General features: G+C 53.5%; 1 protein-coding gene across 4 annotated transcripts in view; it reads left to right on the forward strand.

The window, feature by feature from the left end:
- Positions 1-14869, forward strand: part of Cpne5 (copine 5) — an 83803-nt gene that overhangs the window by 62002 nt on the left and 6932 nt on the right. For 2 of the 4 annotated variants that reach the window (XM_013351240.2, XM_005360334.3), the window contains 4 exons: positions 4115-4156; positions 6881-6956; positions 10362-10415; positions 12259-12320. In XM_013351240.2, coding sequence (XP_013206694.1) covers positions 4115-4156; positions 6881-6956; positions 10362-10415; positions 12259-12320 — 234 coding nt within the window. Of the gene's footprint in view, positions 1-3648; positions 3811-4114; positions 4157-6880; positions 6957-10361; positions 10416-12258; positions 12321-14869 lie in introns of those variants that run through there. The other 2 variants (XM_026785514.1, XM_026785513.1) reach the window with 2 other exon arrangements.

Genomic DNA, 14869 nt, shown 5'->3' on the forward strand with positions numbered 1-14869 from the left:
TCTGTAACATAAAGATGTAACACATCTTTGCCTAGTTAAAGTGATATTCCACAACAGTGTGTACTCAGGGAGGAGGCCTGGAGATTTCACCTACCCTGCCCATCTCACTTTGATGTGACTTTATGGTTCCAGCCCTGGCTGTCAGGGGCCTGGGACACTGACTCCTGATTTTCCACTCTGAGCGTGCTCGGATGCCTCCTTGGGTGTTTTTCTGAAGCCAGGGAAGGTTACGGCATAGTCCGTTCACAGAGGTGTCAAGCCACCCTGCCAGCTGGCAAGTGTTCATTATGTGCCTGCTATCTGCCAGGCACCTTTCTCGAAGCCAAGCCTATGACAATGAGCAAAACCAATAATCTCTGAGCCATGGAGGATGTTCTCACAAACCATAGGATTGTCTGGCGATGGAAAAAAGCTTGAGTTGACCCGACAGGGACAGAGATAAATGTCTCAGTGCCTGCAGGGTGGCTGGAGACAGCACCTTCACAGAGCCAGTAACTGTCCGAAAATGTACAGAGGAACAGAGTCCCCCGTGGAGCCCTCAGGGCTACGCAGACAGACCCACAGGATCTGGGGCACTGCCCTTTGCTACTGTCCCCAGAGCAATGCCCGTCCCTACCCTTCTCACTGCCTCCCCTGGGACTCTGAGTTCTCAGCCTGTTTGTGCCAAATGAGATGTTGGTTGGTTTTTTTTTGTTTGTTTGTTTGTTTTTGTTTTTTGTTTTTCGAGACAGGGTTTCTCTGTGGCTTTGGAGCCTGTCCTGGAACTAGCTCTGTAGACCAGGCTGGTCTCGAACTCACAGAGATCCGCCTGCCTCTGCCTCCCGAGTGCTGGGATTAAAGGCGTGCGCCACCATCGCCCGGTGAGATGTTGGTTTTATGGGCCGCTGTGGTCTGTTTTCTTATCCCTCACCCACAAGCTCATTTTCTTGGGTCTTATGGATAAGTCACAGCCAGACTAACTTTAGCTTGCAGAGCCTAGGCCCAGAGGTCCCAGACCCCACCTGCTGTGACCTGGGCTCGCAACAGAGTGTAGACAGTGACAACCAGTTTCTCTCCAGGCCTTCTTGTATCTGGGGCTGCTCCATGGGGGCTGTTCTCCACTTTTTTCCCCACTCAGGCTCAGCCTGGAAATACGGCCTCTGAGCTCTGCAGACCCTCCCAGGCCACAGCAGCCCAGGAGCCTAGGTTGAGGCCAGACCAGCACCCAGGGATCTCACAGCCATCCTCAGCTGCCAGTTCCCATCCCCTGGAGAACTTCTAGCCCCCACCCTGCCCACACTGCACCCTGGACCTGCCGATTCTAAATCAACCAGGGTGAGAGCCCTGTCCGGTCTGAAGAGGCCAGTGGTTCTGCAGCATGCTGGGGCGGCTTGGAGGAGTTTGCAGAGCCATTCACAGCCAGAATCGCAGCCAGTGAAATATTTCAACCCCTTCAACTCTGAGATCTAATTGTTTATTACGTGTGTGTATTTACTGGTGGAGGAGGAGGCTGCTGTGCCATGGTGCACCTGTGGAGGGCAGAGGTCAACTTTCAGGCGTCGGTTCCCGTTCTTTCCTTCTACCGTGTGGATCCCAGGGATCAAACTCAGGGTGGCAGCCTTGGCCTCAGTGTCTGTCCACCACCACACATCCGGTACCTCCTTTGTGTTCTGTGGGACAACAGTTCCTGTCACCAGGGTAGTCCATTTCTCTAAAGTGTTAGGGGACCTCCACCAGCTACAGGACTTTTTTCATTTGGTTGTTGGTTGTTGGTTTTTTTGTTTGGAGTCTCTCTGTGTAGCCTTGACTGGCCTAGAGCTTGGTACATAGACCAGGCTGACCTCCAACTCATAGAGATCCACCTGCCTCTACCACCCAAGTGCTGGGGCCACCACAAGGGGCTTAGCTGCAAGACTGAAGGACAGTTTTCTCATCAATTTCTCAAAAGTACTTTTGTTGATACCAAGGACTGTCACCATAACTAGGGACCTAAGATAGCTTCTGACATGTGGTTGTCACTTACCTAATCTCCCAAGAGGCTGGTGGCCAGAGGAGAGGTTTTCCTTTACCAGTCTCTGAAGGTCTCTGTGGTGAGTTGGGAGACTAAGAAAATGGTAGCTATAACCAGCCAAGCAGGGAGGCTCCCTTCAGCCTCACGGGCGGGGCTGGAAGGCAGGGACCTGTACTTGTCTTTACAGCTGGGTGGCTCTGGACATTCACAGTGTTGTACTCTTAGGGCTCTGCTTCATCCTGTGGAAATGAAGTGGAGGCCATCAGCACAGGCCACCAGTCACCAGTGTCCCTCCAAAACCTCAAGCTTTGAGAATGGCGGGCTGTGTGAACTCTGGCCAAGAGGCCAGACTTAGATACCACTGAGGTCACTTCCAGCCTTGTCAATCTGGGAACCAGAAATTGCAAAGTCTAGGAGCCCAGGCTCCTCAAATGTCCTGATTTAACTTTCTTTCTTTCTTTCTTTCTTCCTTTCTTTCTTTCTTTCTTCCTTTCTTTTTCTTTCTTTCTTTCCCTTCTCTTTCTCTCCCTTTCTCATTTCCTCTCTCTCGCCCTCTCTCCCTCCCTTTTTTCCTTTTCCAATCCAGGTTTCTCTGTGTAGCTCCCTCTGTAGACCAGGCTGTCCTCAAACTCAAGAGATCCGCCTGTCTCTGTCTCCTGAGTGTTGGGATTAAAAGTGAGCACCACCACTGCCCAGCTTTAAGTAAATTTCATATGAAAAGGCATTCATGCATGGTTAGATGAAAATGAGGAATTTTCTAGACCCCACCACTACCACCACACACACAGAGAGCAAGCTGCTTATTCTGTGAGGCCCTTACTGTCTCCATTTTACAGTCAGGGCTTGTGGCTTGGGAGGAATACCACCCCAAGGCCCCACAGGTGAGTCCAGCGTCCAAGTCAAAGACACCAGTGTCACATCTGGCCTCTTTCCAGCACCTTCAGAAGCTCAGGCGTGCTGACATCAGTCTGTACTTCCACGTAATAATCTGGCTCAAGGAACCATAGCATTTGTTTTCGTAAGATAAGAAAGAAAAGGACACATCTAAACCATGCTTCGATAGCTGCTTCATATTATTTTATTTACAGAAAGCTAGCCCCTGCATAACCTTCCAGGCATCCCAGGGTTCTATTCTGGAACTTTCTTCTGCCCCATTCTATGAATCTGCGCCCTGCCCTCCCACCCTCACACGGAGCCTGAAAATATTCATCTGAAAGGAGACAGTGCCCCCTTCTGGGAGCTTCAGAACTCCCAGGCCGACTTCTGGCAGGGCCAAGATGGACCACACCACGGGTGGGATAGGTGTTACTAGAAGAGAAACCAGTTCAAACTGCTTTGCGCGTCCCAGGTGGAGCTCAAGACCAGACACTCCTGCTTCCGGGCCTCTCTCACCTGCCCTAGACCCTGTAGGTGCTTCCTGGCAGCTCCCACGTGCCTGGGCATCCCAGAGGACAGAGCAGACGCCCAAGGGTTAACCGGCAACCCTCCACCTCCCTCCTCCTGCTTCTGGTCCACTAGCCTGTTGCTATGGGAACACTGCTAAAAATAAGATGGGCTCTTAAAACCCAGCCCCATGCTTAGGAGTCAAAACAAACTAATTAAAGCAGCCTGGGCTAGAACGTGAAGAAAATCACGCTGTTTCTCAGGGGTGGGGAGCTCAGGGCCCACGGGTCCTGCCTTGACCTGCAGGGTTGGGGCTGGCTCTTCACCACCCACACCCCTGCATTCATGATTCTCCCCGCCAAGCTGTCTTATGACCCTCTCTAATAGACGCTTCCCTGCCTTATTGTGAGAGCTGCCCCCTCATGGCCCTGCCACAGGTAAATGCCCAGTTTGGCTTCCTGCCAAGGCTTCTACTCCATCCAGGGAAGCCAAGAGGATGGGTAAACAGAGGCCTGAGGCCACTTCAGCCAGTCCTCGAGATCTCAAGATGGCCTACCATAGCTCTTGGTGGCCTTCGGCCCTAAGATCTTTGCTTAAAGGTCTCAAGATGGGTCCCTGGACTCTCTTGGGTTGCTTTCTTTCCACACAGGCTCGGAATGTGGAGGGAGTGCCTGCATGCGTCCCTCCTGGCCCGGCTGTCCTCAGACCTATCCTACCCAGGGTTCTCTGTTTGTTTTCTAGGACCATCAAGGTGGAGGTTTACGACTGGGATCGTGATGGCAGGTAAGAGCAGGGGCCGAGAGGTGCTAAGGAAGGTGAGTAGACCTAGGAGCTCTGGGGAAACTGAGCCAGGCCCATCTGGGTACTCCTGGGAATGAGTGGCCAGAATCCACGCAGGAAGGCCTGCCATCCCGGTAGCTTAGGTCCGTGCAGGTCCTGCGGGGCAGGGTACCTGAGAGCCCTCCTTTCCCCCACGTGGCTGCCAGGAGCCAGCCCATGCCTGCACCTTCCTCACATGAAGAATGGGGATGCCCTGAAACGCTCATGTTGGACACTGAACATTCGTGGGCGCCTCCTTTCTCCGTGTGGCTAGGCGCTGAGGAAGGCCAGGCTGTAGAGGATATGCTGGATGCCCAGAGATGTCCCACAGTCTAGCGAGGGTCACTGCAAACTTAGAGAGTAGACAGAGGTCGAAGAGAATCACTGTAGGGACAGCAACAGCGGGGTGTTCTGAGGCACAGGAAGGACTAGGCAGTGCCTAAGGAGGGCTGGATCTGGCCTGCAGGAGGGTGACTTCTGTTTGGGGACAGAGGGGTAAGTGTGGCTGGCAATTTCTAGACAGGACAAGAGCAGGAATCCAGAACCCTCGCTGTCTCCCACTTGTCTGTGGAGCCAAATATGGACGTAGCCTGGCTTCTTGTGGCTACTCCGTGCTGGGGCACTCCCGAAGGGTGGTCACAGTTGGCGTCTCCCAGATCTGATATGGGCTGTGGATGGGGGCTGTTCGTATTATAAAAGGTGGTGCCTGCCCCCACCTTTCCCGTCCCTTCCAGCCAACAGGATCAGCTCTGTCACGCTTCTAGCCCGATTTGCCCTGTTCCCTTATAGACATCTTCCATATATCTCCTTTACCTGGGAACTAGGGCCAGCCACCGGGGGCTACAGGGTCCTCCCGTCCACTTAACATCCCCAGAAGGCCGATAGTTGTGAGTCTGTGGTCAACACTGTGGGGCTGGGGGTGTAGCTCAATGGTGGTGCCATAGCTTAGCATCTGCGAGACCCTGAGCGCCATCCTGTACTAAAACTAAATAAATCAGTTCCCAGGGCTGGCAGATGGTTCAGTGGGCAAAGGTACCCACAACACAAGCCTGACACCTGAGTTCAATCCAGGAAACCCACATAAAGGCAGACAGAACCAGCTCCGCAAAGTTGCCCTTTGACCTCCATATTCACTTGTGGTTCAAGCACACACACACACACACACACACACACACAACCAGTAGAATGAAACAACCCCCCCCAAACTAAAGTGTATATATCTATGATAGTACCATAATGAAATCCACTACTTTGTATAACTTAAAAAATCAAAACAAGCCGGGCAGTGGTGGCGCACGCCTTTAATCCCAGCACTCGGGAGGCAGAGGCAGGAGGATCTCTGTGAGTTCGAGACCAGCCTGGTCTACAGAGCTAGTTCCAGGACAGGCTCCAAAGCCACAGAGAAACCCTGTCTTGAAAAACCAAAAAAAAAAAAAAATCAAAACAAACAAAAACTACTGTGAGCTCACAGCAGGGCATGGCTCCAGGGACACAGGTGCTCCAGCCGGAGGATGCCCCAGCTAGACTGCTAAGCGCTGCATTCTAGCAAGGACTCAGGGCAGGAGGGAGGGCTGTTTTGTGGAAGGTCTTGATGTGTTTAATATAAACAGACTCTGGAGAAGACCCCTGCCACCTGGCTGAATGTAATGTTAGCAGACGGCCGAGTAGAGCGTGTAGCTCAGAGACAGAGCCCTGGTCTAAGATGTTCAAGCCCCAGGGTTCCATCCCAGCACCCGAGGAAGGTTGGGAAAGTGCCCTCGTGGACCTCTAATCCCCACAATTCAGGAGTCTAAGGTGGGAGGATTGAAGCTTGAGACCAACCTGGGCAATCCAATGGGGAGATATCACCAAATGAATAAAATAACAAGACAGTTAGTGACACAGAGTGGCCATCCCTGTCATCCCAGCACTCTGGAAGTAAAGACAGGGATCAGGAGTTCAAGGTCATCATTGGCTGCACAACCAAACTGGGATACACAAAACTATGTCTCCAAAAGCCCAAAATTGAAATAAATAAAAACAACAAATTTTTATATAATAAAGGTGTGGCCCAGCACTCAGGAGGCATTGGCAGGTGGAACTCTGGGAGTGCTAGGCTAGCCTGGTCTACATTAGAAAGTTTCAGGCCAGCTAGAGCTCCATAGTGAGGCTGTGTTAATGGAAACCTGTCTCCGCAGGGAGGAGGTAATGAATGCCTTTAATCCGTCATCTGAATCTGACAATTGTTAAATTTCACTGTTTGCCTTATCTATATTTTACTAATGTAATTTAAAAGAAATTCCATCGTGGCTTTACCCCTAAATATTTCATTAGACATGTCTATAAAATAAGCACATTTCCCCCACGTAACTGTGAATGCCATTATCCCACCTGACATGCTGAGCGGTAATGCAAGACTGCCATCCAACGTTCACTCCGCAGTGACTGTCCCCAAATGCCCTTTCTTGCTAACTCGTTTAAGTAAGAACCCAAGCAATCCTGCATCTCCTTCCTCCAGGATCCTGTCTTCTGCCAAGTGGCTCTCTTGGTCCATGAGTAACAGAGAGTTCCCTTCCCACACTGGGCTCTCTGTGGCTTGGATTGGAGGCCCTGGCAGGATGGGGGCAGGGGCAGGCTGCGGGAGAGGCCAGGATGAGTTAAGGCTTTCCTAGCCTGTGCCTCCAGGCTCAGCAGTCTCTTCCTTTGCAGCCACGACTTCATTGGGGAGTTCACCACCAGCTACCGAGAGCTGGCGCGGGGCCAGAGTCAGTTCAACATCTATGAGGTGAGCTGCACCGGGGTGGGGTCTCCTCTCATAGGGGGTCCGGGTTATGACATGGGAGCTCTGAGCTGGGGACTTCCATGTTGTCTCACAAGGTGAGTTTCATGTTCCCATTTCACAGAGCCCCCCCAGACACACCCCCCCCATACACCACACACACACCTCCACACAAAGCTAACCCTGAGTCCTTGAGCTACACCACCCCCTACAGAACACTCCTCACCAGGGAGGGGGCAGTAAGGAAGTCTGGGGGTTAGAGGAGTAGTTCAGTAGACACACACACACACACGCACACACACGCACACACACACACATACACACACACGCACACACACCATAGGAAGAGCCTTCAGGGTCAGTCCCGAGCGTTGGGAAGAAAAAGGAGGCCGTGAGCCAAGACCTGAGATTCTGACTTTAGAGTGGCCCCATATCTTCAGTGTGTAGTTTCTCTGGAGGAGCAGCCAGAGGTCTTAACTGCTGAGCCATCCCCTCCAGCCACCACGGCTACGGCTTGGGGAAGGACACTAGCACCATGCATTGCTCTAGGCTGCCCGAGTCCCCCAAAGGAGGCAAGGCAGAATCTACCTCCTCTGAGGAGGGTCTCAGCAAAGTGGATGGAGAGGTGAACTCTTGGAGTTTGACCTCCATTGGCTAGGAGATCTTTTTTGTTTGTTTGTTTTTCAAGACAGTGTTTCTCTGTGTAGCCTTGGCTGTCCTGGAACTCTGTAGACCAGCTGACCTCCAACTCACAGAGATCCGCCTGCCTCTGTGACCCTAGTGCAGGGATTAAAGGCGTGCACCACCACCACCTGACTGGCTGGGAGATTTTAAGCAAAATGAGAATCAGAAGCATAGATAGTAAAAACGAGCATGGGCTCGTTCCTGCAGTCAGTCATTGATCATTGCTTCTTTGCCACCAAGGAGATGCGAGCTGCCACATGGGAAGCAGCCTTGCCATCTCTGGATGGAAAAGCCAGCCTGAGAAAAACAGCTTCCGCAGCCCCACAGGCAGCTCTGAACCCCAGGGGTGTGTGTTGCTAGGAGCCTAAGTGAGCTCAGGAAGGCCTTGCTAGAGTCAAGACTGTGAAAGAAAGCTCTCAGCAGTCAGCACTTCGTTCCAACCCTGAAGCCACCTTGGAGGGACCTACTGGTAGGCCAGCGGTGTGTGAGCACTTGCCTGGATCCAGCCCCTGCTAAGGGCTGACTCACCAGCTAGGCCTCTTCAAACACTGCCCTCCTCCCACCATCTGCAAGAGAGAGGCCTCAAGTCTCCAAGCCCTCAGGGTCATCACCAACATTACCATCTTCCTCCTGAGCTCACCAACCTCAGTCTGCCACCATCCTCTCCACGGTGTGGGCTTTGCTGTAGTTTTGTGGTTCCTCCATCCTTCTCAGTGACCAGAATGCTCTGGGCATGGTCCACAGGCGAGGTGCCCTGCAGCCCCATGCTGCCCTGAAATGAGCTTCCTTCCACATCCCCACTCTCTACTGTGCCAGCTTTAAAGTCACGGCAGGTCTCCGTGGTTCTTCCAAGACCATGAGGTCTTCAGGGGTGGGGTCTTTGATTCTGCACTCCCAGTAGCCTGGTGCACAGGTAAGCTGATTTCAAACCTGGGAAATAGCCTGCTAGAGTGGGCCAGTTCCTGATAGTGTCCCTAGGGGGCGCTCTGGCCCTGTGTGGAACCTGGCAGTCACTTGTGGCTAGAGAGGAGGTTCTGGGAAATCCCAGGAGCCCTCAAAGCAGACAGGAGCCAACTCATTATTCATTCAGATCTGACGCCAACTGTTTCTTTAACGTAAACGAGACGCATCAGAGAACAGAAATGTGACTACGTGTTCATTTAAAGGTAATGCAGAAGGCTTCAAAGAAATGTGTCAGACCTGGTGGTGTGTGTCTGTGTGGTCCCACCACTCAGGACGCTGAGGCAGGAGGAATGTGAGTTCAAGGCTAGCCTGGGCAGCATGGTGAGACCCTGTCTCAAAAACAGAAAGCAAAATAAAATGAAACAAAGGGGTAATATAAAGAAATCCACACCCCGAGTCCCATCTCCTTCCCCTCTGCTGAAGGGAGACCGCGGAACACACTTGGTTCCAGTTGGTCAAACACTGTAGTGCACTGTAGAGGCCGCAACTGTCTGTCCATCTGGGTAGCCGGGACCCTATGGTGCAGTCGGAGAGGGCTGCTCCGTGGCTAGAGAGGCACTTCCCGGTGATTCAGCTTCTCAGACTTGACCTCAGTCCCGCCTGTCAGTCATTCACCAGACGACAGCCCTGTATGAATGCATCGCTAGCCTAGACACAGGTTTATAATCCTGTGTCTACCCAGGTGGCTGTGTGACCTTGAGCGAATCACCCGCCATCTCTGTGGGTATCAGTTCTAGTTAGACCAAGCACACTGCAGTCAAAGGAGCTGGCCGATGGTGGCACATGCCTTTAATCCCAGCACTTGGGAGGCAGAGGCAGGCGAATCTCTGTGAGTTCAAGGCTAGCCTGGTCTACAGAGCGAGTTCCGGGACAGGTTCCAAAGACAGAGAAACCCTGACTGGAAAAAAAGAAAAACCAAACAAACAAACAAACAAAGAGACGTATTGAAGGCCCCCAACCAAAGGAGGCTTGAGCCATACAGGGGAGGGGCATGCATCCTGAAGAAGCCAACAGGTGACGGCGTGGGTGGGAACTGCCCTGCTCTGTTGAGAATCCAGAGAAAGCCCAAACTTCCTCTGTTGAGCATGGGGACAGAGAGTGTCCTGTGGCTCACCAGGACAAGGTAGCCCTCCTCCTGGCCCCAGGGGTTCCCCAGCATTGGTCATGGGTCGTGGCTGAGGGGCATCATCCTGACCTTCCACTCTCTCCCCAAGTGGTGACAACATCTACAGACTTGACCAAATGTCAGGGGTGTCACTGGCTGTCACTAGTGGAGAGCGGAGTTCATCCCAAGTCATTACTGAGCCTACCGCGTGGGGAGGAGGGGCAGCACGGGAAGAGGAGCAGATCTTGTTTGGAAGTGTCCCACTGTGGGCCAGGATGGCAGCCCAGAGCCAGGCTCAGAGCTCGGGATATCCCTGAGTGGGAGCCCCAAGAAGAATGGGGAAGGCAAGGCTGAGGCAAGACAGGTGTGTGGGGTGACAGAGCAGCTCAGGCAGGCGTGGGCAGAGCTGTCTTGCAACACACAGCTGCTCTGGGCAGGTTTGAGGGCCTTGGAAGACAAAGCTAAAGAAACTGGCCCAGTGTGTTGAATCCTGGGACACAGGGTTAGCGACGACTCCCAGCTTCCAGCATCCCACAAGGCCTGGCAAAGAAAGCCCTTTCAGCTGCAGTCACACCCGGTACCCTGCTGGGCTGGTGCCCAAGTCACACCCAGGGCTGGTGGGAGCCCTGAACCTTCCCTGACTTAACTTTCCCCTATAGGTGATAAACCCAAAAAAGAAAATGAAGAAAAAGAAATATGTGAATTCTGGCACGGTGAGTAGCCCCCTACTTTGCCTCCCCCACAGTCCCCCACCACCCCACCCCAATCTCAGTAGGCAGCGGCACTCGGATCTGTCCCAGGTGAGTAGGGATCAGGGAGCCATCAGTCTGGGGGGCTCTGCAGAAGGAAAAGCTGGTGTGCTTGTGGGGAATCCCCAGACACTGGGCTCTGTGCGAGGCCAATACTGACGATGCTGGCGTCTGTGTGGAGAGGAGCCCAGGCCGCAGGCTGGGAAGTGACTCAGCCAGGTTACACAGCCAGGAGTCAGGTGTGAGTGAGCACCTCTTTTCATTCGGCGTCTGCGTGGGCAGCAGGCCCTGCCCCTGCTCAACTGTTACCGCCAGGGTCAGCGCTGGTCTTTGGCTTGTGGGGGCTGCTCAGCTGGACATTCCCACATCAATTCAGCCACTGTGCACTGGGCTCTCAGCAGTGCTGTGGGGACAAGTGACACAGCCAGGGGATGGCAGACCCCGGTCCCCGATACTTGTAATAGGGAAGGCAGAGGGTTAATTAGTACGTGTGTGTGTGTGTGTGTGTGTGTGTGAGATGTGCACACATCCGTGAAGGATTGCAGTCGGTGTAGGGGAAGTGATACCAAATAGAGCAGATATTGAGAGTGTCGAAGAAAGCGACTTGGCCTTCGAGAACACAGCGCACACAAAGGCCCTGAGACGGAGCCCCAGCGCTGTTCTAGAACAAGTCAGTCCTATTTGCTCTGGCGTCCTTTGGTGCGGGTTCCACCTTGACTGCATGGGATCTCGTGGGCTGTGAAGGATGAAGTGCTATTGTAGGCTGTTTCTGGTTGACTGGGAGCCACCTGGGAGGAGGTCGGTGGCTCTCAGGTGTTTCACACCCTGTTCCCCTGGGTGAGGCTCTCTGGGGCGGGGCTCTCTGGGGCGGGGCTCTCTGGGGCCACGGCACACAGACCTTCTGTCTCGTTCTTCAGGTTGGGGAACATCAGCTTGGTCACAGCTGGCCTAGCCAAGCTGAGGGGCTGGGACAGTAACCAGATCCTCACCAATAGGGGCTCCTTGGTTTCGGGGCCCCCTCCTTTCAGGTCACTCTCCCTCCTCTCCATGACCCAGACAGTCCTCTTTGTGACAGGCTGCCTACATGGACAAGGCCATTGCCCAAGTCTCTGAGGGACAGAAGGCAGGAGGCTTCCACCAGAAGAGGGGTTCTGGGGACTGGACACCTGTAGGAAAAAGCCGGGTTGCTCGCTGGGTCTTGGAGCAGAGGGGTTGAGGGTGAATTACACCCCAGAAGTGTGCAAGGCTGGAGAAGAGAACAGAGACAGGATGGTGACGGAGAGTATCACAGCCAGAGACAGGCACAGGCGGCTGGGCCTACATCAGGAAGACTCCGCAGCCCTCCACATTGCAGGCCAGGGCTCCGCTGGGTTTTCCCAGGGCACCCTTGGAGGATGGCTGGGCCCTTCACCTGGGCCCTGTGCTTCAGCAGTAGGGTTGGCCTCACCGTGAAGTGTGGTTCTAAAGCTCACCAAACTCCAGCACTCAGGAGGTAAGGCAGGAGGAACAGGAGCTCAAGGTCATCCTGGGCTACTTAGCCAGTTTGAGGGCAGCCTGGGCTACAGGAGACCCTGTCTCAGTATGAAAGTCACAGACATTCTGGATTCAGACAGGTTCATATCCTTACTGTGCCACATGCTGGCAGCATCCGTGGAACCTCAGTTTCCTGGGCTGTAAAATGGGGATGAGAGTCCTTGCTGGGGTTGCCACAGGCACAGCATAGGGTGACATGGGTGAACCCAGCACCCGTCAGTGAGATCCTGACCATCCTGGGCTCTTCGCTGACCACACCCTCTTTCTTTCCCAGGTCACGCTGCTTTCCTTCGCGGTAGAGTCAGAGAGCACCTTCCTGGACTACATCAAAGGAGGGTGAGGGAAACGGGGCCCAGTCTCCCCAGCCCGGGGAGAGGGCAGGGCTCCATACCATGTAACCACAGCACACACCGTGAGGCTCCAACCGAGCCTGACACTGGATGTAGGCAGACTCTGCCTCAGAGCTGAGAACCCCGCCAACTCCTGGATTCTGAGGCAGGGGTCAAATCCCTGAGTAGAGGTGGGAGGGGCTAAGGGTGGTGGAGACTCCGTGACCCGTGACCGAGAGAGCCAAGGTGTGGGAGGTAGAAAGTGCTCGGGGTTCTCAGCTCTGAGGCAGAGTCTGCCTACATCCATCAGGGGCCGCAGGCTCCTGTCCGTTTGCCTTGGCTTTCCTGAGTTACTATGGTGAGTCACGTTCTCTCTGTGGGTATCAGGGCTGTCCTCAGCACAGGGCTTGTGATGGGTGAAAGTTGAGGTCCCTTCCAGCACTGGGCTCCTGATGGGTGTGGGACAGGGACCTGTAAGAACAGTGATATTCGGGACAGTCCCAGGGCCAACAGGTGCCTAACACCCAGCTGAAAGAGCAGAAGGAACTGTAGGGGGTGACCTCCAGGCCAACACAGCAAAACAGCCAGGAGGCCTCAGCTGACAGCTTGCTAGGCATGGCCTGATTCCAAGGAGGGGGCTCCCTGGCACACTCCCTGCAGGCAGCTGCCAGGTCAGGGTGTGGGCAGCTGAGAGCCCACAGGTGCAGGCAAGCGATGACTGCACCTGCCTGAGAGGAGACAAGCAGGGCAGCTACCCAGGGCGCATCCCAGCCTGGCAGGCACCGGCTGCCCTGTCTCCAGGGCACAGAGAGACAGCTGTCCTGGGACATCGCTGGCTTTCCCATGACACGGCTCCTTCATCTCTTGAACTTGCAGCCTCAAGGTTAGGAGCCCTACAGAGAGCACACACCACCCTCCCTGTGGGCTCCCAGAGGCCTCCTCTAGCCCCTCTCTGCATAGATCCACCCCCTGTCTTGGCAGCCTTCCCCATCACCACCTCCTCTGCAGAACTGGGGGTGCAGCTCAGTGGTACAGCACTTTCCTTGCATGCAAAAAGGAAAAATAATCTGCAAACCAAAAATTCTCCCTTCTTTATTCCATTAAGCATTAAGCCTCTAGCCCTCATAGTCCTCTGCACCTGGCAATTTTGAAACAAGCTTCATTTTGTTTACCCTCTCATTTGCATAGCACGCCTAATTTGCATAGAGGGTGGGGTGAAGCCTTATCTCCATTTTGCACCCACCTGCAAGGTGGCCTGGCTCCTTTTGTTCCTGGCTAATTAGTAATCCTCACCGCCTCTGTTGTTCCCATGGGGCTAACTACAGATGGAAGCTGAAGAGGCAGGGGACTGCTGGAGCACCCTGCAGGTCAGACCACTAGAAAGAACTCTCTGGAGGGTCTGAGCCAGACAACTGACTCTGGACTGTGGAAGCATAGAGAGCTTGTCCAAGCAGGAGACTGACAGAGGGGTCCGTCTGGGGACCCTGGCTTCCTTTCCTTGCCTGCAGAGCCCAGGAGTAAGAATGATGGTGCCTCTGTCCCTGTCAGATGAGGCCAGGAGGCAGGAGCAACTTTGTTGCAGGGAGTTGTCCCAAAATGCCCGCTTTCTTTTCTTTTCTCTTTCTTTCTTTCTTTCTTTCTTTCTTTCTTTCTTTCTTTCTTTCTTTCTTTCTTTCTTTCTTTCTGTTTTTGTTTTATTTTGTTTTACAAGACAGAGTTTCTCTGTGTAACAGCCCTGGCTGTCCTGGAACTTGTTTTGTAGACCAGGCTGTTCTTGAACTCACAGAGGTCTGCCTGCTGCCTCCCGAGAGCTGGGATTAAAGGCATGCGCCACCGTTGCTTTCTTCCCCCATGTTTTCAGGACTTTGCATAGAAGAATAGTTAAGGGACAGCACCAGCCTTTCCCCTCACCCTGTTTTTGGAAAAGACAGTCCAGTAGTGTTCCTCAGCTGTAGTCCAGCAAAGCAGAGCCATCCTCCCAAGGATGGCCCCTGAATCAGGGCTTTTGCTCTCCAGGTGTCTCCCTTCCTCCAACAGAGATGCTGTTATTCCACATGGAGAGATACCATCAAACAGTCTACTGCTATAGCAAGGAGTCCCTAGCCACAGGCTTCAAACAAGTATCTGGTAGTACTGAGTGTGGCGGTGATATAAACAGCCACTCAGGGGCCCAGGCTCTTGCTCTCTTGTGGCTCTTCTCTTAAAGACTGGGGTCCAGGGGATGCTCTGCCTCCAGCTAGCAGAATGATGGGACTCCCTCTGCCTGTAAAACTTGGCTTGTCTCCTGCTGGCCAGGTGCTTACTCTTTCCCAAGGGACAAAGAGTTTATGGACAGCACCTTGACTGATCAGGTGGCAAGAGAACTGGGATTTCTAAAAGGGACCGTCTCCTAAATGCAGTTGAAATAGACTCCTGTTACATTCTCTATGTCCCCAGGCAAGGTACCTTCCCCTCTGTGACTCCAGGATTTTTGTTAAGCAGATTCTGAGGGCCCCAGTTGAATCACCGCAGAGAAAGGGCCCTGGAATCCTCTCCCTCTGATTTACAGCCGTGTGA

This window comes from Microtus ochrogaster, linkage group LG2, assembly GCF_000317375.1.
Source record: "Microtus ochrogaster isolate Prairie Vole_2 linkage group LG2, MicOch1.0, whole genome shotgun sequence".
Lineage (NCBI taxonomy): Eukaryota > Metazoa > Chordata > Mammalia > Rodentia > Cricetidae > Microtus > Microtus ochrogaster.